The sequence below is a fragment of the Mauremys reevesii genome, linkage group 6 (genome assembly GCF_016161935.1).
Source record: "Mauremys reevesii isolate NIE-2019 linkage group 6, ASM1616193v1, whole genome shotgun sequence".
Classification (NCBI taxonomy): Eukaryota; Metazoa; Chordata; order Testudines; family Geoemydidae; genus Mauremys; species Mauremys reevesii.
In genome coordinates, this window is record NC_052628.1 from 65,021,027 (window position 1) to 65,045,627 (window position 24,601).

The window sequence follows — 24,601 nt, forward strand, 5'->3', positions numbered from 1 at the left end:
CTACTTTGACAAGAGGCAGATCACCTCCTCTGACTAGGGGCAGTGGAAGCAGTTCCCATCCAATACAGGAGGAAGGGTTTCTGTTCCCACTATTTTTTTCACACACAAAAAATGGGGTGTGACAACCTATCTTGGATCTCGGACAACTGAACAAGTTAATGAGAAAACAAAGGTTCAAGGTGGTCACATTAACAGCAATAATACCAACACTGGAACAGGGGGACTGGTTTTCAGCCCTCAACCTACAGGACACTTATTTTCATATTACAATACATCCCACCCATAGGTGATTCCTGAGATTTACCTTAGGCAAAGACCACTATGAATACAAGTTCCTACCTCTTGGCCTATCAATGGCATCTTGAGTTTTTAAAAAAATTCTTGTGGTAGTAGTGACGCACCTGAGAAAACAAGAGATGATAATATTCTATTACCTGAACAACTGTCTTCTGAAGTCACACACTCGATTAGACTCCATCCAGGCTAACCAAGTGACAGTAGACTTCGAGTCTGGGTCTACAAATAAAAAAAAGTCAACAGTAGAACCAGTTCAACAAGTAGAATTCATTGGTGCTTACATTGACTCAGTGGTAGCAAGAGTATCACTACCACAAAATGGATTCAACACAATAAATGCTCTCATATCCACAGTAAAGAACAGCCCACAGATTACAGCCTGCCCATGTCTCCAACTTCTGGGCCACATGGCAGCATGCACATTTGTGCTGAAACATGCACGTTTACATATGCGCTGCCTGCAGGGATGGCTAGGGAACTGTCTACATACCAAACAGACATGGATTAAACAGACAATTAACGATACCACCCAAAGTCAAGAAATCCCTCTCATGATGGACTCAGCCACACATGTGCTCGGGGATCCCATTCATACAGGATCCTCCATCACTAATTATCACAATGGATGCCTCCCTCATAGGGTGGGGAGCACACATGCAGCACCACGCAGTTCAGGGGCTATGGTCCCCAGTCAAGACAAGACTACACATAAATCTGCTAGAACTCCGTGCTGTCCGCAATGCCTGCCTCAACTTCATACTGCTCATAAGGAATCAGAACATAAGGGTAACGACCAACAACATTGCTTGCATGTTCTACAAAAACAGGTCAGGGGAGGCCCCAATCACACTCACTATGCACCGAGGCTATGAGACTCTGGAAATGGTGCATCCAACACAATATTCACATCTCTGCCTCTTACCTGATATCAGAACACCTCGGCAGATGAGTTCAGACAATTTCCTTACGATCATGAGTGGGAGATGAACGATAAGCACATATTCCAAAAATAGGGTCACCCAGAGATAGACCTATTTGCGACAGCCCAGAACAGAAAATGCCTGAGATTCTGCTCGAGAGCAGGTGTGGGAACACAATCAATGGGGGATGAATTTCGAACCAGATAGGACACATCTCTCCTGTATGCATACCCACCCATACCATTACTATCCAGAGTAATACAGAAAATAAGGTCCGACAAAACAAGGGTCATCCTAATAGCCCCCACGTGGCCAAGACAAGTGTGGTATCCATACATAACACATATGTCAGCATGTGCTCCAATCACTCTCCCACCTCAGACGGACCTGTTAACACAATGCGAGGGTCAGGTTCACCACCTGAACATAGAGATGCTACATCTGAAAGCATGGCTCCTCTATGATTCTTTATTGACGAACTTGGTTGCTCAGAACAGGTCAAACAAGTGCTACTCCACAGTAGAAAATCTACCACATGTAAGACCTACCTACAAAAATGGAAGAGACTTACCGAATGGTGCCCCGCCAAACAAATCACTTCGGTATCGACACTCCTGCCACTGATATTAGATTACATCCTTGAATTAAAACATTCTCAGTCCAACAAAAGTACACCTTGTGGCTATCGCCGCCTTTCACCAACAAATTGATGACACCACAGTATTTGCTCACCCAATCACTAAAAGATTTCTCAAGAGCATTCAAATCATTTTTCTGGAAGTAAGACCCCCACACAACCATGAGACTTAAACTTGGTCTTAACAGGTTTTACCCGAAAACTATTCGAACCCCTGGCGACCTGTTCCCTACTACAGCTATCCATGAAGTTTGCATTTCTAATAGCAATCACGTTGGCTTGACACGTGGGAGAAATAAAGTCTCTCATGGCAGACCTGCCATACATGATCTTTTTTAATGATAAAGTTACATTAAGGACCCATCGTAAATTCCTCCCCAAGATACCCTCATCCTTCCATATTAATCAACCAAATATTTTCCAGCATTGTTTCCCAAACCACATGAGAATGCACTTGAAGCTACAGTGTACTCCCTAGACATTAGACGAGCATTAACATTCTATTTGGAGAGAACCAAACCATTTAGAAACTATTCGTATCCATCGCAGAATGGTCCAAAGGTGCCGCCATATCTACACAGAGGCTCACCAAATGGGTATCTGGATGTATTCACCTATGCTATCAATTAAAGGGCGTACAATCTCCAGTAGGCACCAGAATGCACTCTACCAGATCAATATCGTCATCAGTAGCATTTCTAAACAATGTCCCCCTCATAAACAAATGTAAAGCTGCCACCTAGGCCTCTGAACACACCTTTGCTAAACATTATACAGTTGCACGAGGCCTAGATGCAGATTCCTGCCTGGGCCGAGCTATGTTATATTCACTCAACCTACCGACTCTGAAATCCCTCCCATCGTAAGCAGGGCACTGCTCTACAGTCACCTGGAGTGGAGCACCCACAGGGACATCATTTGAAGAAGAGAAGGTTACTCACCTTGTGCAGTACCTGGGGTTCTTTGAGATGTGTCCCCCTTTGGGTGCTTCACTACCTACCCCTGCTCCCCTCTACTTTGGAGTTCAAATGGCAGACTCTGCGGTAGAGAAGGAACTGAGGGGTGCAGGTTGCACATGTGCTAGATAAAGTGCCAATGGTGCCTCAAAGCAGGCACAGCGCATGCATGACCCAGACGGGCACTGCTACTAAAATTCTCTGAGCAAAGGCACAGGGATGCCCCAACACCTGGAGTAGAGTACCCACGGGGGAGGCGTATCTTAAAGAACCTCAGTTACTGCACAAGGTGAGTAACCTTCTCTTCAGCATATTGTGTTTCCAACCTTGCTGGGATTGGAAGACAGACTTTAGAAATTTGCTTTTTCTTAGTGCCAGATAAACTGTTCGTAAACGGGTCTTGTTGACTGGGCAGAATACATTCAATTTTGAAATCTGTTTTTTTTAAATATCTCCAAGTCTCTTCCTTGTAAATACCTCCAAAAATTCTAGTTATAATGCAGTGATGACCTTGACAATACTGATTAAAATATTTAATAGTTGTAAAGTAAACAGTATTTTGAGATAGTTTCCTAAAAAAGATTCTAAAAAGTCTAAAGTTGTGGCTTATTAACGTTTGTTTTTTGGGGAAATTCTGCAGAACACTGTAGCTTAGTTTTTTAGACATGTCGTCTGCCAGAGTGGAAAGAGAAGTTTTCTGGCCTTGATTTATTATTCCCAATTGTTTGTACAGTTATGGCTAGCTTTTCTTTTTCTTCAGATGAATATCTTCTTATCATTATTATTTACTTTTGACATCTAATTATCTTTAGTAGCTTGTTACAGGAGATAGCAGAGTGGTTTTTTTCCATATCAATTGTGGAGAACAATAACTCACTTGTAGGGGTAATCTTTGTATTCATTTTGATCTATACAGATCTTTTCATGCATTATTCCCTCCCCCCCCTTTTTTTTTAATCTTTCAACTCTTGTTCACATTTATATTTGAGCTTATTCATAATTAGAAACATATTTGACAGTCAATTATGTCTCTCCCACTGCTAATTTTGAATGTTCAGTTTTGAAATCTTTGTTTAATTGATTGGGGGGGGGTCCCCCTTTTTCTGCCTTGTTCTTTTCATCCTTTCTGCTACAGTGAAGTTCAGTCCCTGTTGTTTAGTAGACCCAGCAGGACTGGGGGTTAAAATAGCAGATACTACGTTGTCCACTTCAGATAGATAATCCTGTTGTTTCGTAACAAGGCTCTTAGGACAATCCTATACAAGGAGTTCCATTAAAAACTAATCTGAGCTAGAAAATTTATTTTGAGCAATAAGAAGACTCTGATTGTGGCACACTCCCTATTTTATCCTAAGCTAATTTTTCATGGAAGGAATATGCCAATTGCTTTGTTGGAGTTCCCAGAAGAGATTTTGAATCCTTGTGTTAAACAATGATAACTCAATTATTGAATTATTGCTTTCTTGAGCTTCATACTATTTTAGTAATACAAATAAAATATATAATTATTGTTTGCTATTGATTATTGTTTCCTCTCTGGACTCTTGTACTTCGGCCACTTTCTCTGACCTGCCCAGAAGTTTCTCTTCTATGTCTGTTCTTTTGTCATTCCTCCTATATATTTCATCCTTGGCCTGCATGGATCATTTGTTGGTGCATACTGGACTTCTGTTGTTTGTTTTTACCGAATTTGTGAACTAAACTGCTTTGGTTGTTTTCTTGTTCCTTTTCAAGTAAGTGGACATTATTTCAAACATGGATAAGTGCCCAACTATACCCACAATGATATTGTTGATTATAAACCAATTTCTAATTTAGTTTTCACAAAGGCGCTGGAGAAAAACATTGCATTGCAAAAATATAGTAGCATTTTATTATTACCTTTCTTTGTACAGTACTCAAAAGTGTTTGTGACGCTTTACAGAATAAAAGCCACAGTACCTACCAGAGGGGTTTGCAATCTAATTCTAGAGATGTCTCATTAGAGAAACAACCAAAAGGGGGGACATAAAGATTACAATCATGAGGTAATTATTAGCATTGAAATGTCAGCTGTGACCAGAGTCTGTAACTATCATCTTCTAATTGTATATTTTTTCTCACATTTCACACTTACTGTACTGCTTTTAAATCTTTGTGCAGCTAGCTTCTATAAGTATTTTCAGTTAGAGTTTTATCAGTTTGTTTGTAAAGTTCCACTGTCAGGCACTGCTTTTAGAGTGGTTTATATCCTGCTTCTCTAAACATATTTAATTTAATTAATATATTCTATTGAATCAATTTTTGGAAAGTATTGAGATTCTCTAAGTGCTCCAGTTTAGCTTGTTTAATATTTACATTTTGGCTGACTCAGTTTTTAGATTTATTATATCTTATGCCTACAGTGTCAGCCAGACACCCGTGCTGAGAGGCCTCCTTCTTGTCACTTTGGGTGATCCTCCTGCCTGTGGTCTTGCAGAACATCTCTGGCCATCAGTTCCTGGAACATGTGAACAAATACATGTTTGCCAACAGTAAACACAGTCTAGTCATTTTCAGTTAAGAAGACCAAACACTTTTCCTCTGAGGCCTGCAACACGTGGTTTCTACCATGCACAATAGTAACAGTACACTAATTCCACTAATTAGATGCAGCACTTCCACAACGACACATCACCCCTGAGGCGTGTCAGGCACAGAGAGAGAGATGTTATGCCCTGCAAGCCTGCACAGGACAGGGACTCTGCTGCATGCTCGATGGTCCCCTCCCCCCCCCTGACTGAGGATGGCATGGCGCGGAAGAAGGTGTTCAAACCGGAGCACCCAATAGCACCTCTCTCCCAAACCTTGCTGAGGCTTTCCAGCTGCTCTCTGAGAGCTTTTTTTGAAATATCCCCTCCCATTATATTGCTGCTCTTATGCTGTTTTTGTGTTTGTTGTTTTTTTTTATTTAAAAAAAATTATAATATTTTTATTTTTTTTTTAGATAAATCCTAAAAAAAAAAAATGTTTAATTAAAGTCCTAGTGTAGACCAGGCCTTAGTGCAGTTATATGGAATATTTGGATCTTTTCAGAAACCGAACATTATCTGATGGCTTTCACCTGTGAATTTATAAATGTCAGAGAATTCCCCTCAAATTAAACACTGATCAAACTGAAATCCCCAAAATGATCGCTACATTTTATACTATCTATAATTTTGCATCTTGATGGGTCCCCCATATGTGTTTGTTTCTTCAGACTCTTGAATTGTGGGGTAACCATGTTGGAACACAATAAAAACATCACTAAATATTATTGTCATCATTACTGGAGTGTGCCCTTTTCTCTCCAAAGTTTATTTGTCAACATTAATTCCTTTTTCAAGAACAGCAAAGCTCAATTCTGAAACTTGTGCCATGGTTTTCTGGACTTCTTTTTAAACTGACCAGATGTTTTCAGCTTACTGAGATTTAAGCAGTTAGGGCCTTCACTAAGACCAAGTCAACCCAGAACATTACTCTTGTCATAAAGACCATATGCAGGCTTCCTGTAGTGTCCCTGGTTGATTTTAAACTCGTGGTAATTACTTTAGGGGGCTTTGTGTAGACAGACCCTTTATATATTGGACTTGCTAACCTCCTCGTATGTACCTTCATCTTCAGTGTGGTGCCTCAAGCAGAAGCTTCTTTCTTTCCCATATTCAATTCCAGTTAATTCATTTGTGGCTAGGGCTTTGTCTTCTTGTACGTCCTTCAATAGATTGTTGGGAATTCTGAATCTCTCTATTCTAAATCCTCTAGACTGAAGACATCTTTTCATTCTGGTATTTGTTTAATATTTTTTGTGTTATATGGTATTTTTATCTTCATTATAAAGTGCTTTGGGTCACTATGTGTGAACAGTGCTATAAATATTTTTACTGTGTTGTATCAGCAATTTAACGAAACCTCATGGTTTCCATAAATACTAACATTAAATTATTCCAAAAAAAATTAAAATATTTCCTTACACATATAATTAAAGTTTCATATGTGAACAAAATGTTTATTTGTTAAATACAAACATAGCAGTTCTTCTTCGAGACATGTCCCTGTGGGTGCTCCATTCCAGGTGTTGGTGCGCCCCTGTGCCTTCGCTCGGAGATTTTCACAGCAGTGTTCGTATCGGTCGCGCACACGTGGAGCCTGCCCCACGTGTTGAGAGTGCTTTAATAGTATGCGTGCACGACCGGTCTCCTCAGTTCCTTCTCTACCAATTTGAAACTTCTTCTCATGCAAAAGTCATTAGGACCAACCTCAGACCCGGGCGCCGACTCCGCTGCACACCGCAATTTCCGCCCCCCCCCGCCGCCTCAAAAAAGGAAAAGAAATCTTCAAAAAAACGGCAGCCTCTCTCACCCATAAAGGGTACTCTGAGAGATAAAATTTTGCCAGGGCAGGTCTGCAACCTCCCTCCCGACGTTTCCCTGTCTCAGCATGTTTGACACGCCAGGCTCCGCCGGCGCCACATGAAACCTGGCTACGGCGATAACACAAAGCTCTGGTGCTTTCAGTTGCTTGCCTCTGTCACGGCACCTTTCCGCACAACGGAAGCAGTGCAGACACAGATTAGCCTGTCTGACCCCCTGCAGGCTGTTCTCACTCTGCCGGCACCGTCATCCTCTGAATTGGCCGGCAGATGAACCCTCCTGCACAGGAAATTCCTCTCACGCAGCCCTCACCTCACAGAGGCGCTGGGGCACCACAATTTACACAGTCAAGGGACCTGCTGGTGTCACCTATTTTTCAGTCACCCCTACTTAACACCTACTTCTCTCTGGACACTCATGCAATGTCCAGACAGCTTTCTTCCAGTGATGAGGAATCTGGGCTGCAGAGAGATTTTTCACCCTATCAGGTCTCCCGTTCACAGACCCCAGTCAATATGGGTCATAAAAAAGCTACTTCGTCCTACTCCCAGGATCCCACCCCATGGTGTGTAAACCCATGGATGGGACCACCCAGGCCCTTTCCACCACAGTGGCAATATTAGGCTCCATGGCACCTTATACTTGGGACTACACTCGCTATGCTACCACAGGCAGGCGCGAGACCCAGCTCAGTACCGCCAGTTGACGAACCTGCCACTGACTCACGACATCAGGCAGCCCCTTCACAACTGCAGGATCAATCACAGTCTACCTCCTTCAACCCCGTAGACCCAATTGTTACACCTGATGAAGCATTACTCCCTCCTCCCTTGACGTCTTCAGATGATTTTTCAAAATTTCAGCACCTCTTTAAAAGAGTTGCCAATGAGCTAAGGATTAACCTGGAGGAAGTTCCTGAACAACAATATGAGCGAACTGACATCCTGCAGCCCTCTACTTCTTCCAGGATTGCATTACCTATCAACACAGCCCTCATGGAACCTGCCAAAGCCATCTGGCAAACACCAGCTGCAAGCCTATGTACCTGCAAGCGAGCAGATCAGAAGTAGTTTATCCTTTCCAAGGGCTCTGAATTCCTTTTCACTCATCCAGTGCCAAACTTGCTGGTAGTAGACGCAGTCAACCAAAAGAACAAACAGTTTCCCTGCTCCACTCCATCCGACAAGGACAATAAGCAATTAGATCTGCTCAGATGCAAGATATACACATCTTCCATGTTATGATTTTGCATCGTTAATTATACAGCCATTCTGGCAAAATATGACCACAAAAATTATAGTAAACTCATAGACTTTATTGACGACATCCCAGAGGAAAAGAAACAACAATTTACAGATATAGTTTCTGAGGGACAAATCATCTCCTGTACAGCTCTTCAAGCTGCCCTTCATGCGGCCAATACTGCAGCAAGGTCCACTGCCACAGCAGTTGTGATGCGCCGAGGTTCATGGCTCTCATCCTCTTCCTTTCCTCGGAGGTCCAAAGTACCATTGATGATCTCCCCTTCGATGGCGACAAACTCTTTGCCTCTGTGATGAATGATGTACTTCGTTCCATGAAGGACTCAAGGGCAACTCTCTGGTCTCTAGAAATTCAAACCCCTACAACCAGAAGGAGACAATATAGATACCAGCCTTACCAGCGTCCATGCTACCCCACATATATCCATCAATCCCATAGATCACATGAGCAACAACAGCAACGTCAGAGACCTAGGTACCAACGCCACCGGCCCAACTCCTCAGCAGCATCTCAACTCCTCCGACTAATAAGCAAATTTAAGCCCTGGTCGAAGGTATAGAAACCAACATTGCCACTTCAGCGCTTACACTGCCTACCCCTATTTTGGACACCGCCTATGCTCATTCTCCCATCAATGGCAGAACATTACCACCGACAAGTGGGCTATAGAGGTCATCACAATTGGCTATTCCATTCCTTTCCTCTCCTTGCCTCCCACCCATCCACCCTCCCCATCTCTCTTCAGGGACCCCTCTCACGAGCAACTGCTCTTCCAAGAAGTACAACATCTCCTTTAATTGGAAGCAGTGGAAGTCGTGCCCAAACAACACAGAGTAAAAGATTTCCACTCCCATTACTTTTTAACAGAAAAGAAAACGGGGCTGGCGACCGATTCTCGACCCCAGGTGGCTCAACAAATTCATCAAAAAGCAAAAGTTCAGAATGGTTACCCTCACCACCATAATCCCAGCACTGGAGCAGGGCGATTGGTTTTCAGCCCTCGACCTACAGGACGCCTACTTTCATGTGACTATACATCTGGTCCACAGACGTTTTCTTCATTTTACCCTCGGTTCGATACATTTTCAATACAGGGTGTTGTCCTTCGGCCTATCCACTGCCCTTTATGTTTTTTCCAAACTCCTAGCTGTAGTCACTGCCTCCCTCAGGAAATGGGGAGGTTATAATATTTCCTTATCTCGACAACTGTCTCCTCAAAGCCTCAACTCTCGATGAAGCTCTTTGATCCATGCAGCTGACTGTCACCTGCTTCCTGTCTCTCGGCCTACAAATAAACAAAAACAAATCCACCTTATCTCCTACCCAACAACTGGAGTTCATAGGCTCACACTTCGATTCCTGGTAGGGAATAGCATCTCTCCCGACCGTTTCAACACCATAAAACTTCTTGTCACAAAACTTTGTAACAGTCCCCATGTCACTGCTCAGGACTGCCTACAACTTTTAGGTCACATGGCCTCGTGTACTTTCGCCTGTACATGAGGTGCTTCCAAGTTTGATTGGCAACGGTTTACAGACCAAATGTACACATTATAAACAAACCTCTATTCCTATCCTTCAGAGTCAAGGACTCCCTCCTATGGTGGACAGTTCCCTCCAACCTTTGCTCAGGAGTCCCTTTTCTCCAGGATGTTCCATCCATTATAATGACTACTGATGCATCCCTCACAGGATGGGGAGTACACATGTTCCATCATACAGCCCAGGAGATAGGGTCTTCCACCGAAATCTCCCTACACATAAAGTCCTAGAACTTCAAGCCATATGCAACGCCTGCCGTCACTTCCTCACATTCATTCAGAACCAACATGTTTGAATAATGACAGACAACATTGCCTGCACGTTCTATGTAAACAGACAGGGAGGAGCTTGATCTCACTCACTTTGCTCAGAAGAGATGAAGCTCTGGAATTGGTGCCTCGTGCACAACATCCACGTATCAGTGGCCTATGTACCCGGGGCCATGAATACCACTGCGGACGAACTAAGCAGACTATTTCCTTGGGATCATGAATGAGAGATAAATAAACAAGACGGTCATACGCAACATATTCTGCATTTGGGGCTACCCAACACTGGACCTCTTTGCAGCTGCAAAGAACAAGAAATGTCCCGAATTTTGCTCCAGAACGGGACTGGGCAGACATTCCCTAGGAGATGCATTCATGATCTCATAGGATTAAGACTTACTATATGCATTTCCTGAGATACCGCTTCTCCACAGGGTTCTGACAAAGATATGACGAGATCGTGTCATGGTAATTCTGATTGCCCCATCATGGCCCAGACAACCATGGTATCCGTTCCTCACCAGAATGTCAGTTCGCCCACCAATTTCATTGCCTCTCACTCCGAACCTCCTATTGCAGCAACATAGCCAATTTCTCCACCCCAACCTATCCATGCTTCACCTCAAAGCTTGGGTCCTACATAGTTCTCACAAAATGAACTAGCATGCTCTGAACAGGTTCAAGGAATACTCTTACAAAACAGAACACAGTCTACTTACACCACCTGTTTTCAAAAGTGGAAGCGATTCACACAATGGTTCTCGACCAAACAGATTCCTCCCACTTCCGCACCTCTTCTGTTAATAATTGACTACCTATTAGACTTTAAGCAATCTGGCCTTTCTTTCAGCTCCATCAAAGTCCATTTAGCTGCTATTCCAACTTTTCACCACAAGATCGACGATACCTCTGTTTTTGCCTATCCAATCACCAAATGTTTTCTCAAAGGGTTCCAATCCCTATACCAGGACATTAAACCTGGGCATTAAACCCCCTACCCCTCCATGGGACTTTCACTTAGTATTAACCTGCTTGACTCAACAGTCTTTCGAGTCACTAGCCACATGCTCTCTCTTACACCTCTCCATGAAAACAGCATTGTTAGTAGCAATCACCTCCACCAGACACGCAGGAGAAATAGCAGCTCTCATGGCGGACCTACCCTACACAATATTTTCTAAGGACAAAGTTACCCTCCGACTATACCCCAAATGTCTTCCAAAAGTGCATTTGTCTTTTCACATCAACGAATCTATACACCTACCACCCTTCTTTTCCAAACTATTATCAAACTCTTTTGAATCCCCGATGATTACGTTGGATGTATGCAGGGCTCTGTCCTTTCATTTGGATAGAACCAAGTATTTTAGGAACTCTTCCAGACTTTTTGTCTCCATTGCAGAGCGATCCAAAGGGACACTTATTTCTACCCAGAGCTTTCCAGTTGTATCCGACTGTGCTATCTACTAAAGGATGCAACTCCACTAGATCTGTACCTACCTCCATGGCTTTTCTACGCAAAGTTCCTCTGGCTGACATTTGTAAAGTGGCCACTTGCACTTCTGAACACACATTTGTTAAGCATTATGCCCTTACTCAAGGCCCTCTCACTGATATACGGATGGGCACAGCCGTATTATCCACTCTATTCCTACCAGATCCAAAGTCTCTAGCTCCTTGAGATACACTGTTTTTAAGTTACCCGGAGTGGAGCACCCACAGGGACATCTCTCAAAGAAGAAGAGGAGGTAACTGTGCAGTAACTGATGTTCTTCAAGATGAGTGTCCCTGTGGGTGCTCCACTATTCACCCTCCTCCCCTCTACTTCGGAGTTGGAGTAGCCTCTGTTGTAGAGAAGAAACTGAGGAGACCGGTCATGCACGCGTACTATTAAAGCACTCTCAATGCGTGGGGCAGGCTCTGCACATGCGTGGGGGAGGCTCTGCACATGCGTGACCAGTGTGAGTACTGCTTTCAAAATCTCAGAGCGAAGGTGCAGGGGCTCACCAACACCTGGAGTGGAGCACCCACGGGGACACTCATCTTGAAGAACGTCAGTTACTGCACAGGTCAGTAACCTCCTCTTATTATTCTTATTACTTTTTCTTGAAGATGATTTACAAGCCTATGCTATGACTAGAAAGATGCTACTGGAGTAGCGGAAAGAGGAAAGGCCAGCTTTACTGATGGAATGATTATCAGACTGCTCTCTGTCAGAACCTGCTTTCCATCAGCCAGAAAATATTAGATGAAATACAGATCAACCTAGCATCCATTTCATTCTCTTTATTTTCACATGCCTAATAATATTTGAGCTAGAGCTCAAGGTCATTAGGATTTAGTTTTATTGGCACAGCAGCTCTTTTCTATTTGTAGAATTATAAAGAAAGTTCTTTGTTGTATACTTTTTCTGTGAATTTGTTGTATCCTGCTTTATTTGACAGGTCCTGATTTCAAGACAAAGAATGACAAAAGTTAGACCTTGTCTACACTACAGGTTACTTTGGTATAATTTGCATTTCTCAGGGGTGTGAATAATCAACACCTCTGAGCAATGTAAGTTACACTGACCTAAGCGCTGGTGTAGACAGCCCTACGTCGGTGGGATAGCTTCTCCCATAGACATAGCTATCGCCTGTCATGGAGGCAGAAATTATTAAACTGATGGGAGAGTTCTTTCCCGTTGGCTTAGAGTGTCTCCACCACAAATGCTACGGTGGTGCAGTTGCGCCACTATACATGCTGTAGTGTAGACAGAGCCTTAGAGATGGAAAAGACATGTTTGGCCATCTAGTCCACCCTATGCCAATGCAGGATTGTTCTCTGCTGTACATGTACTAGTGCATTATCCAGTTTAGCTTTAAGTGTTGCCAAATGATGGGGCTTCTTCTACTTTACTTGGGAGATTATTTCATAGTCTAATAGAACTCACTGGCAGGAAGTTTTTTGCAAATATTATCACACATTTTTCATTCTTAGTTTCATCCAATTTTTCCTATTTGTAGTGCACCCTCTTGAACCATTCTTGTGTTTTGACTCTTATTCCATAGAGTTGATAATACTCTTAGTCTTCAGTCAGTAGGTGTTCTGTTCTTTTCATCTTTCATTAGAGCTTAAAATGCAGTATCCAGAACTTTGCAAAGACAGACCCTTAGAATATGTCTACACTGCAATAAAACACCCGTGGCTGGCCCAGATCTGCTGACTTGTGCTTCCAGGGCTCAGGCTGCAGGGCTATTGAGGCTTGGGCTGGATCCCGGGCTCTGGATCCCTCCCTCCTTGTGGGGTCCCTGAACCTGGATGTCTACACTGCACTTTTATAGCCTGGCAGGCCAACCTCTGCAAGCCTAGGCCCCTTCCATGGGCCAGCCATGGGTGTTTTTTTGCACTGTGCACCTACACTTAGGGGCCATGGGTCAGATGAGCATAGTTTAGCAAAACTCCGTTGCGGCTCTAAGCCAGTGGTTCTCAACCTTTTTTCATTTGAGGACACCTGAAAAATTTAGAATGGTGGTGTGGATCCCTTTGGAAATTTCAAATAGCGGTCCAGACCCCTTTAGAAATCTATTATATGTATATATAGTTGAAATCTGTTCAGACAGATTTCATTCTAAGTCTTAGACATAATCCATGGACCCCCCCAGGGGTCTGAAGACCACAGGTTGAGAACCACTGGTCCAAACTACACCATACCAGCCCTTGGTCAGCCCTGCAATGGAGTACCACAATCTGCTGTGGTTCTCCCCTTCTCCCCCAGTTGTGCCCAGCCAGTACTGCATGCACTTGAGGATTGAGCTTGTAACCTTTATGCAGCTATAATGCATGTAGTTATATATTATGTAAAACAGAACTGATTTCACATCAGCATTTTATTCCAGTATATGACGCCTAGGGCTGTTGATTAATCGCAGATAGCTCACATGATTAACTCAAAAAAATTAATCATGATTTAAAAAATTAGTTGCAATTAATTGCCGTTTTAATCGCACTGTTAATAAAATACCAATTGAAATTTATTAAATATTTTTGGATGTTTTTCTACATTTTCCAATATATTTATTTCAATTACAACACAGAATACAAAGTGTACAGCGCTCACTTTATATTATTATTTTTTATTACAAGTGTTTGCACTGTAAAAATGATAAACAAAAGAAATGCTATTTTTAGTTCACCTCATACGAGTACTGTAGTGCAATCTCTGTATCATGAAAGTGCAACTTGCAAATGTAGATTTTTTTTTGTTACGCAACTGCACTCTAAAACAAAACAATGTAAAACTTTAGAGTCTACAAATCCACTCAGTCCTACTTCTTGTTCAGCCAGGCGCTAAGACAAACAAGTTTGTTTACATTTACGGGAGATAAAGCTGTCCACTTCTTATTTACAATGTCACCTGAAAGTGAGAACAGGTGTTCGCATGGCACTTTTGTAGCCGGCATTGCAAGGTATTTACATGCCAGTTATGGTAAACATTCGTATGCCCCTTCATGCTTCGGCTACAATTCCAGAGGACATGCTTCCATGCTGATGACGCTTGTTTAAAAAAAAGAATGCGTTGATTGAATTTATGACTCAATTCCTTGGGGGACAATTGTATGTCTCCTGCTCTGTTTTACTCACATTCTGCCATATATTTCTTGTTATAGAAGTCTCAGATGATGGTCCAAAACATGTTTGTTTTAAGAACACTTTCACTGCAGATTTGACAAAACACAAAGAAGGTACCAATGTTAGATTTCTAAAGATAGCTACAGCACTCGACCCAAGGTTTAAGAATCTGAAGTGCCTTCCAAAATCTGAGAGGGACGAGGTGTGGAGCATGGTTTCAGAAGTCCTAAAAGAGCAACATTCCAATGCAGAAACTACAGAACCTGAACCACTAAAAAAGAAAATCAACCTTCTGTTGGTGGCATCTGACTCAGAGGATGAAAATGAATATGTGTTGGTCCGCACTGCAGAACCCGTCATCAGCACAGACACATGTCCTCTGGAATAGTTGAAGCATGAAGGGACATATGAATCTTTAGTGCATCTGGCACGTAAATATCTTGTGATGCCGGTTACAACAGTGCCATGCGAATGCCTGTACTCCCTTTCAGGTGACGTTGTAAACAAGAAGTGAGCAGCATTAACTCCTGCAAATGTAAACAAACTTGTTTGTCTTAGTGATTGGCTGAACAAGAAGTAGGACCTATAGGCTCTAAAGTTTTACATTGTTTTGTTTTTGAGTGCAGTTATGTAACAAAAAAAATCTACATTTGTAAGTTGCACTTTCATGATAGAGAGATTGCACTACAGTAATTATATCAGGTAAATTAAAAAATACTATTTCTTTTGTTTTTTACAGTGCAAATATTTCTAATAAAAAAAATTTAAAGTGAGCGCTGTACACTTTGTATTCTGTGTTGTAACTGAAATCAATATATTTGAAAATGTAGAAAACAACCAAAATTAAACGGTATTCTATTATTGTTAAAGAGCGAGATTAATTATGCGATTAATTTTTTAATTATGCAATGAATCGTGATTATTTTTTTTAATCAATTGACAGCCCTAGTGATGACATATATACATACCTAAGTGAAATGTGTGTATCTATATATCTATTATGTACATTCCTTTAAAAAGCCCTCATTTTATTCCTGGGAATTGTTAAATAATAAAAGATACATAAAAGATGATAAAATATTATTCACATTCTCTTGTCACGTTTGCCTGACACAAAAAAAGTTAATCAGAAATCAAGATGAAGGAAAGCTTATATGTTTCTAAAATGTTTGTGGTGCCCCATGGGTAATCAAAGTGGGTAAAGCAGCAGAGTTTTAGCTGTAGGTTAAGCTTACTGGGAGCTTTCATTAAGGAACCAACCCAGTAAGCCATCACCTCTAGAGCTTTTGTATCAAAAGAAGCACGGATTCTTGATAATGTGGGTAAAAAAGAGCAGGAGTTGACGATTAAGATGCTAATTCCTTTCACAAACAGTCCAGCTTAATATTTGAGGGCCATAGAGCTAGAAGGAGAAAAGAAGTTTTATTATCTCTTATAATGTGAAATATAAATAGATATTTCCTGCTAAGAAAATCCCCTCTGAAACTTTTAACATATGGTAATGCCTCTTTTTAGTGCCAACAAAGACAGTATATGAAAACTGTCATGGGACATTACTTGAGAGAGGATCACTAGAATCAGTTCAGTACACAGTAAAATGAAATGAAGGCTAGAGAAATGGCCCTCTATATAATAACATGTAAATCTTCAGACTTGAAAAAGCTATACTATGACTTCTGGCATTGCCTGCTGCAATGAGGCATATTTTAGACTTGAATTCACGTTTCTAACCATCAGCATGTAGCAGTGCATGGCTTCCCGTAATCTCTTTCTCTCGTGTTTACTTTTGCCCTAATCATCAGTCGCAGAGACATTACTTAACATTTATAAATCTGCAAATACAAGCTCATCATCTATTGCAATATTCAGTTTTTAATAGACTGTTGCAGCTGAAAGATGTGATTAAAGCTACTTTTTATGACACCCTATTATCCATAGATCCTTTACTCCATAATTCATAGTTATGCAAATATATATTGAATATACATAGGGAAATATGATGTATAGTGTAGTAAAAATTGGACTTGATTAATTTTTTTTAATTCTTAGTACAGCTTGCACATTGAAGCACTTAGAGCAATATTCAGGGCAGCTTGAGGAGGCCACATACTGATGGGAATGTATTCTTTCCATTTTCTTTTTTATCTTAGCCTCAAACAAATTGGTTGAAAAGCATGGCTGATAGTGTAATACTTTTTGTTCAGTCAAGCATCACTAATAAGAAATAAATGTGAGTATCATTGCTGTCATGTCTCATTGTCCATCTATTTCTCTAGGAGGTGATTTCCTCTCCTTTTTAAGAAAGAAGAAGGATGAGCTAAAAACCAAACAGTTAGTGAAATTTTCATTAGATGCTGCTGCTGGTATGGCGTATCTCGAGTCTAAAAACTGTATACACAGGTAAGGAAGATATTTATTTTCCATACTACAGTTTTAGCCGCTTTAATGGCTAGATAACAGACTAAATGTGTAGTGCTTAATATAAACTGGATAGATCTTTAAAATGTAAAATAAGCTCCATTTTTTTAAGAGATTTGATTCTGTGTCTAGGTTTTGAGTTCAATGATTAGTAACTCTGGTTTCAAGCTATTCTGTTAGTCAACGATTAAGACAGGAAAGATAAGTTAAACATGCAATGAGCGTCTCACTGAGAGAGAATTTGAGCCAAGAAGAACATGGTTGATATGGCAGAAAAGGATTATGGCACAATTAAAGAAACTAATTAACCAGCTAGAGTCATTTCTGAAGCTAAGAGACATATGCATAGCCAGAAGAAACATGTTAATATGCTGACATTTCACATTTTAGGGAAACCCATTGATATGTAAAATCATGAAGATGGGCTAACAGCAGAAGTTGTGTACAGCAGAAGTTCTGTACATCAGACAGTTTCACTCATGCCAACTTTCCAAACAGTCCCTATACTTTCTAGTAACATATTTGCCATTTTCCCCAACTCAGTCCCACTGTGGAGCTTTCTGTATTTCAGTGGAATTTAAAGAGTTTACCCCCATTTGTCTTCCCAAATATCCCAATGTGTAGTTTTTAGTATGGCATATATGAATCACTATGAGGGTGGAAGATGACAGGAACATAATGGTAATTCCTTGTTTACAATGATGATATGGCTCAAACTACAGTTTTAAAAAAGGTTTTAATTAAGATTTGGGCTGCTTAACCTATTTTAATGGTCTAATTTCATACCTAGTACAACTGTACAGAAGTCAGATTTTTAGAGACCTGAATGATAATTCCCTTACTTACTTCAGGTATGAATTTGTCCCACTATCAGATAGGTCAAGTTAAATGTTTATCTTAATCTGGATTAGGGGAATGTTTTATAAATTCTAAAAAAAATAGTTAGAAAAAAATCCACCATATACTTCACAACATTTTGTAGGCATTATTTATGTAGATGTCCCCATGTTTTGTGGTTTACTTTACATCCACTTGAGGAATTACTATTAGCTATCAAACTCTGTGCTCAAAATTGTACTAACATTATCAATGATGCACAGATGAATTAACAGAACACTCACGATAGCTTGTGCTACATAAGAAACATAGAAACAAAAAAAAGTCTAAATGTAAAGTATCCAGTACTGAAAATCTTAGGGAAGTATTACAAACAATATGGGAAAACAACAGGATTCAAAACCCAGCAATCTAGCATGTTAGAATGAATCCAGGTGTGGTATTTTCGTTTAAGAAAATATAACCACAATATAAATCAAAGCAGAATCACAAACATGAAGTGCTTTTAAATATCCTTATAAATTTGTATCATTTAATTTTGTTCCTGGTCCTACTCACTCTTAGATGAAAAGTGCCTGCTCAGATCTTCAGGATTTCCAGAAAATAAAAAAGGGGGAAAATAAATAACTAAATGGTATTTTGTAGGTTTTAAGCAACTTGCTGTGTTCTGTAGTGGTGATTATTGAAAAAAGAGCAGGGCAATTTTTCATTACATAAAAACATGTCAGCTGCAAAATGCAAACAAATAATTGCTAAAAGAAATGGTTTACCTTTGGAGACGTGCCCCATACTTTTCTTCAAACTCTGGAGAATGATTTCCTGGATCTTTCAGCTTAATTGGAACCATTGCTATTTGCTGTATATGTGGGGGTTGCCTTTTGTTATCTGTGAAGGAGACTCTGGGCTTTTTCAAATGCAATCGTATACCATCCTATTGTGGGGGATACAATTTCATTTACAGTGAATTTTTAAAACCTGTATGCTCATTCAATTGTTTTTATATTACTTGCTTAATATTTCTTCTTACTTGGTGCCACTCTACATGTTATCTCCCAAATCAGACTAATTTTGTGGTGAAGTGGTCTTAGGGTTGATCTTCTAGTGGTTTTAATTAGATGATTTGCAGTAACATTTGTTTAACTTTGTAATTGTTAATTATCTTTTTCTCAAACCTGTATTTTAGGGAGGTTTTTTTTTTTTAAGTATATATACAGATACAGAATGGCTCAAGGTCTACATTGTATAGAGAGAGATTGCGGTGTAAGTGGTATAAAGTTTTGATTGTCACGAGTTTGGGATGCCTGTATTAATCAACAGTGGCAAAACTCAGCTATGAGTTATGCAGGTCTTCTCAAACAAAGGTGATAAAAACTGTGTAATACATTGCATCATCTCACATTTTCTTAATGCCAGAGATTTGTCAAATTTTGTTCGCTTTGTACTATTTTTAGTTTCCCTTTGCTTTTGCCACACTAGTTACTATGGAAACAATGGTTTATTAGTGTGGGTGGAGCTTTGCGGCATCCATATGTTTAAAATAAAGTCGATTTAGACAGAAATGGTTTGAAATAAAGAAATCTGTTCTGGATCACACACAGCATGCAGTATCTATGCGTGGGGAGGGTAGATGTGTGAATTTCCTATTTTGTAACTGCTCATTCTTTAACTTCAGAATTCCCACATTATTTGATTGACAAAAACAGAATGCTTTATTAAAAGGACATAGTGTCTATATTCTTTTCTTGTAAACACATGTTGAAGAAAATAACTACAGTTTTACAAATTAATTAAGCAATTAAATTAGCTATTCAACACTACTGGTATGAAATCTGGAGGACAGTAAACTTTATATCAAAAATCTATATATTTCAGCTTTCATAATATTTGAGTAGTACTTTACTGTACTGTGTTCTGAGCTCTTAGCAAAATATCTGACCAGATGGTGCCACATAATGTAAATTTATTAGGGTCTGTGAGTTGATGGTGCTGAATTTGACAGGTAATCAGAGGATGAAAAATTGTGGATCAGGGCCTCAAATATATATATTTAGTGGTTTCAGTGTACGTTCTTAGGTATTATATAGCTGCTTTTTTTCTCCGTGTTAGCATAGCTCAGGAACTAGTATTGCCTAAAAGACAGATTATCAGATTTTTATATATGTTTACTAAAGACTAAATGTGTGTCATTTAGTCACAACCTGAAGCAAGGGGTATGGTGAAGAACCCAAACTATTCCAGTGGGGAGCTCTGGAGAGATTCAACTTCATTGAGCCACTGTCTCTCCCTGTACTCCTTAGTTGAACTGTGGTGGCAGTGGAGTAATTTACAGCATCTTTTTGTGAGGCGCATCATAACCTGAATGCATGTGTGTAGCCTGCCAGATTTGTTAGCTGGCGTGTGTCTGTGTGTGTGTGTGGGGCACAGCCATGGCTCTATCTACTTCCCTCCTAGTTAAAGCCCCTGTGATTCCAGTCCTTGTGTTTCTCTGAACACCCAGGATTGCATGTGTGCCCGTATGTGGGCTGTACAAAGAATATGGGAGACCTTGTCCCTTCCTACTTTCCTCCATTGCCACATAAGACAAGGACATAGTCTAGTGCTAGATAAGTTGATTGCTGAAAATTTTTTATTGTAATGGCGAAACTAAATTAATTGTATGATCAGGCCATTGGCTTTATGAAAAACAACAAGAATTTGAGAAAATATGTGGGATTGAAAATTGATAATCTAGGTTAAAAAAAAAAATAAAGGTTGCGGGAGAACTAGCTATAGATAAAAATGGACCTGACAGCAGAATATCTTCTATTTTGTTTAAAATAAAAATTATTAATAGGCAGCAGGTTTAAAACAAATAAAAGGAAGTTCTTCTTCACGCAGTACACAGTCAACTTGTGGAACTCCTTACTTGAGGAGGTTGTCAAGGCTAGGACTATAAAAGAGAATTGGATAAATTCATGGTGGTTAAGTCCATAAATGGCTATTAGCCAGGATGGGTAAGGAATGGTGTCCCTAGCTTCTGTTTGTCAGAGGATGGAGATGGATGGCAGGAGAGAGATCACTTGATCATTGCCTGTTAGGTTCACTCCCTCTGGGGCACCTGGCATTGGCCACTGTCGGTAGACAGATACTGGGCTAGATGGACCTTTGGTCTGACCCGGTATGGCCATTCTTATGTTCTTATACTGCAGAAGGCTTTATTATTACTGCTTTCGTCAAAAAATAAAAATAACATGTAATTAGAAACAGTTTCTATTCTGTAGATTGCAACAAAAAGGGGAAATATTCTGGTCCCATACCCTGCTCTTTCTGCGGTACTATTTTTCTCTGTGTATTATGCTAAAGATCTTCTAAAAGCCCTAGCATATTTTTTTAGTTACTGTATTTATTTTGCTATTCTTTTGAGACTATTTGCATTTGAGTTATTTTATCATGAAATTGAAGGTTGCTCAGCATCTGAGTCTACACTACCATTAACATACTACTGTTGGAGTAACTATACCAGTGGTGGGCAACCTGCGGGCTGCATGCGGCCCATCATGGTCATCTGATTGATTGCGGACCACGAGACATATTGCTGATGTTGACCATCCACAGGCACTGCCCCCGCAGCTCCCAGTGTCCACAGTTCATTGTTCCCGGCCAGTGGAAGCTGCAGGAAGCAGCAGACCTCAGGGACGTGCTGGCCACCGCTTCCTGCAGCTCCCATTGGATGGGAACAGAGAACTGTGGCCACTGGGAGCTGTTGGGGGGTGAGGGGAGGCGGTGCCTGTGGACAATCAACTTCAGCAAAATGTTGCGCGCCCCGCAATCAGATTACCCTGATGGGCCGCATGTGGGCCGCAGGCTGCCCACCAGTGAACTTTACTGTCTGTGCCTGGAATTTAGCCCATTAGGAGCTTTTTTGTAGATGAGACAGAAAACCATTTTTGCTTTACTGTGTTATATCTGAATTCTTGTTATATCGGATTGCGTTATATCGGGGTAGAGGTGTATATTGAAAACAATCTCTTACATTCTCAAGCAACATTTTTCTTACTTTGCCTATCTGTAAATTTTGATGATCATCAATGGAAATATTTTTTCATTGGTTTAAGTGTGTAAAGTGAAATGGACATTTACCAATAAAAATCTAATCCTTCCAAGCCTAAATATGTAGCTTACACTTAGTGCCAAATTCAGGCCATCTCTTTTCCATATACATACAGTATATGTGAAAAGGTATGGCCAAGCACAAATGAAGTAATGTTCCCTACTCCAGCCTCCCTGAAAACAATGGAGTAAATAGTCTGGAAGTCTTCCGTAAACAAACCTAGAGCACATGCCTTCAAGGGTTAGGTCAAAATTCTTCCTGTTCCAGCTATTCTGAGTCTTAATCAGATTACTCCTGCTTCAGAAAGGGGGGCTCTCCTTAACTTCATCCAAGTCCAAATACAGTAAATTTTAATTCTATTTTTTCAGCTTGTACGGACACCAAAGTTTGACAGTGCCTGAGTTAGGCCCATAGGGTGAAATCCTGTTCCAACAGAAGTCAGTAGCAAAACTCTTATTGATTTCAAAGTGTCCAGAATTTCACCTAGATTGGGGTGGGCAAACTTTTTGGCCCGGGGGCCACATCTGGGTATGGAAATTATATGGCAGGCCATGAATACTCACAAAATTGGGGCTGGGGTGCGGGCTCTTGGGTGGGGCCAGAAATGAGGAGTTCAGGGTGCGGGAGGAGGCTCCAGACTGCGGCAGAGGGTTGGAGGATGTGGGGGGTGAGGGCTCCAGCTGGGGGTGAGGGCTCTGGGGTGGGGCTGGGATGAGGGGTTGGGGGTGCAGGAGGGTGCTCTAGGCTGGGACTGAGGGGTTTGGAGGGCAGGAGGAGGATCAGGGCTGGGACAGGGGAGTGGGTGCAGGAAGGAGTCAGGGGTGCAGGCTCCGGGTGGCCTTACCTCAAGCAGCTTCCCAAAGCAGCAGCATGTCACCCCTCCAGTTTCTACACGGAGGGGTGGCCAGGCGGCTCTGCACACTTCCCTGTCCACAGGCGCCACCACACAGCTCCCATTGGCCGCAGTTCCTGCGGGGGCAGTGCTTGGGGCATGGGCAGTGTGCAGAGCCCCCTGGCTGCCCTACATGTAGGAGCCCAAAGGGGGACATGCTGCTGCTTCTTGGAGCTGCACAGAGTGGGGCAAGCACCCCACTCCCCGGTGGGAGCTTGAGGGCCAATTTAAAATGTCTGGAGGGCCAGATGTGGCCCCTGGGCCATAGTTTGCCCACCCCTGCACTAGAGCCTGTAAGAGTATGCTTTCAAGATTACATAACTGAAAGAAATATGCACCACATACATTTGTTTTGCATAAATTACATAGAAAAATGCAGATTATCCCTTTACTGAGTAATGTACACGACACAGGCAACCATCAAGAAAGTAAAAGCAGCAAGAGTCCTGTGGCACCTTATAGACTAACAGGCGTATTGGAGCATGAGCTTTCGTGGATGAATACCCACTTTGTCGGATGTCAAAAATGGATTTCCACTCCATACGGCTAAATGCAGTGCTTTGCATGGTGTCAAGTATCAGAGGGGTAGCCGTGTTAGTCTGGATCTGTAAGTGTACATCAGTGTACAAGAAAGTGTACATCAGTAGCCTTGTCTAACAAATAGACAAGTTGAACAAAAATAAGGGAAAGGTAGTTGAAATGACAAGCTGGCTAACAACCAAAATACATTTGCAAATCAATCAGAGGCACTAGTTACAGTAGGCCTTGAAAGGTGTAACTTGCTTAACAAATATCTGAATGACACTAGTGTATTTTGAATATTTTGACAGACACCTCTACCCCGATATAACACTGTCCTCGCGAGCCAAAAAATCTTACCGCATTATAGGTGAAACTGCGTTATATCGAACTTGCTTTGATCTTGTGGAGTGCGCAGTCCCACTCCCCCGGAGCACTCCTTTACTGTGTTATATCTGAGTTCGTGTTATATCGGGTCACGTTAAATCAGGGTAGAGGTGTACCTAAAATGTTTTACAATTTTTTTTACTTGTGGTAGCTATGGAAAGAAAATTGTTCTCTTCTTAGAATACATTTGACATGTAGTATGTTCTACATACAGTGCACTTTACCATATTGGGACAGAGAAGGTAATACATGACTGTAGAATTTAATACTTTAATATAGTATGGTGTACATTTTTTTAAGTTTGTAAAGGTTCATTCATTTATATTTCTGTCAACTGGATAGACCCACTAAATTTTGTTTTACAATCAAGAATTCTTCATGAAGTGATACTCTGTCATAATTCTGTGAAGAGTAATCTTTTAGAACAATGTTATTACCTTATGTCTGAGAGCTTTGGATTGTTTAATGAGTCAAATGTTCTGACTGAATAAACACTCAGAAGTGCCTTGTAATTAAGGTGTCATATATACATAGACTATTTGGTTGAAAATATCTGGGTGTTTACCTTTAAACAGTCTTCATTTGGATAAAAA

General features: G+C 41.0%; 1 protein-coding gene across 13 annotated transcripts in view; it reads left to right on the top strand.

Moving 5' to 3' along the window:
- Positions 1–24,601, top strand: part of FER (FER tyrosine kinase) — a 385,522-nt gene that overhangs the window by 262,936 nt on the left and 97,985 nt on the right. For 12 of the 13 annotated variants that reach the window (XM_039542917.1, XM_039542922.1, XM_039542921.1 and 9 more), the window contains one exon: positions 17,142–17,265. The exons of the other annotated variant lie outside the window; for it this stretch is intronic. In XM_039542917.1, coding sequence (XP_039398851.1) covers positions 17,142–17,265 — 124 coding nt within the window. The remainder of the gene's footprint in view (positions 1–17,141; positions 17,266–24,601) is intronic. 13 annotated transcript variants of the gene reach the window in all.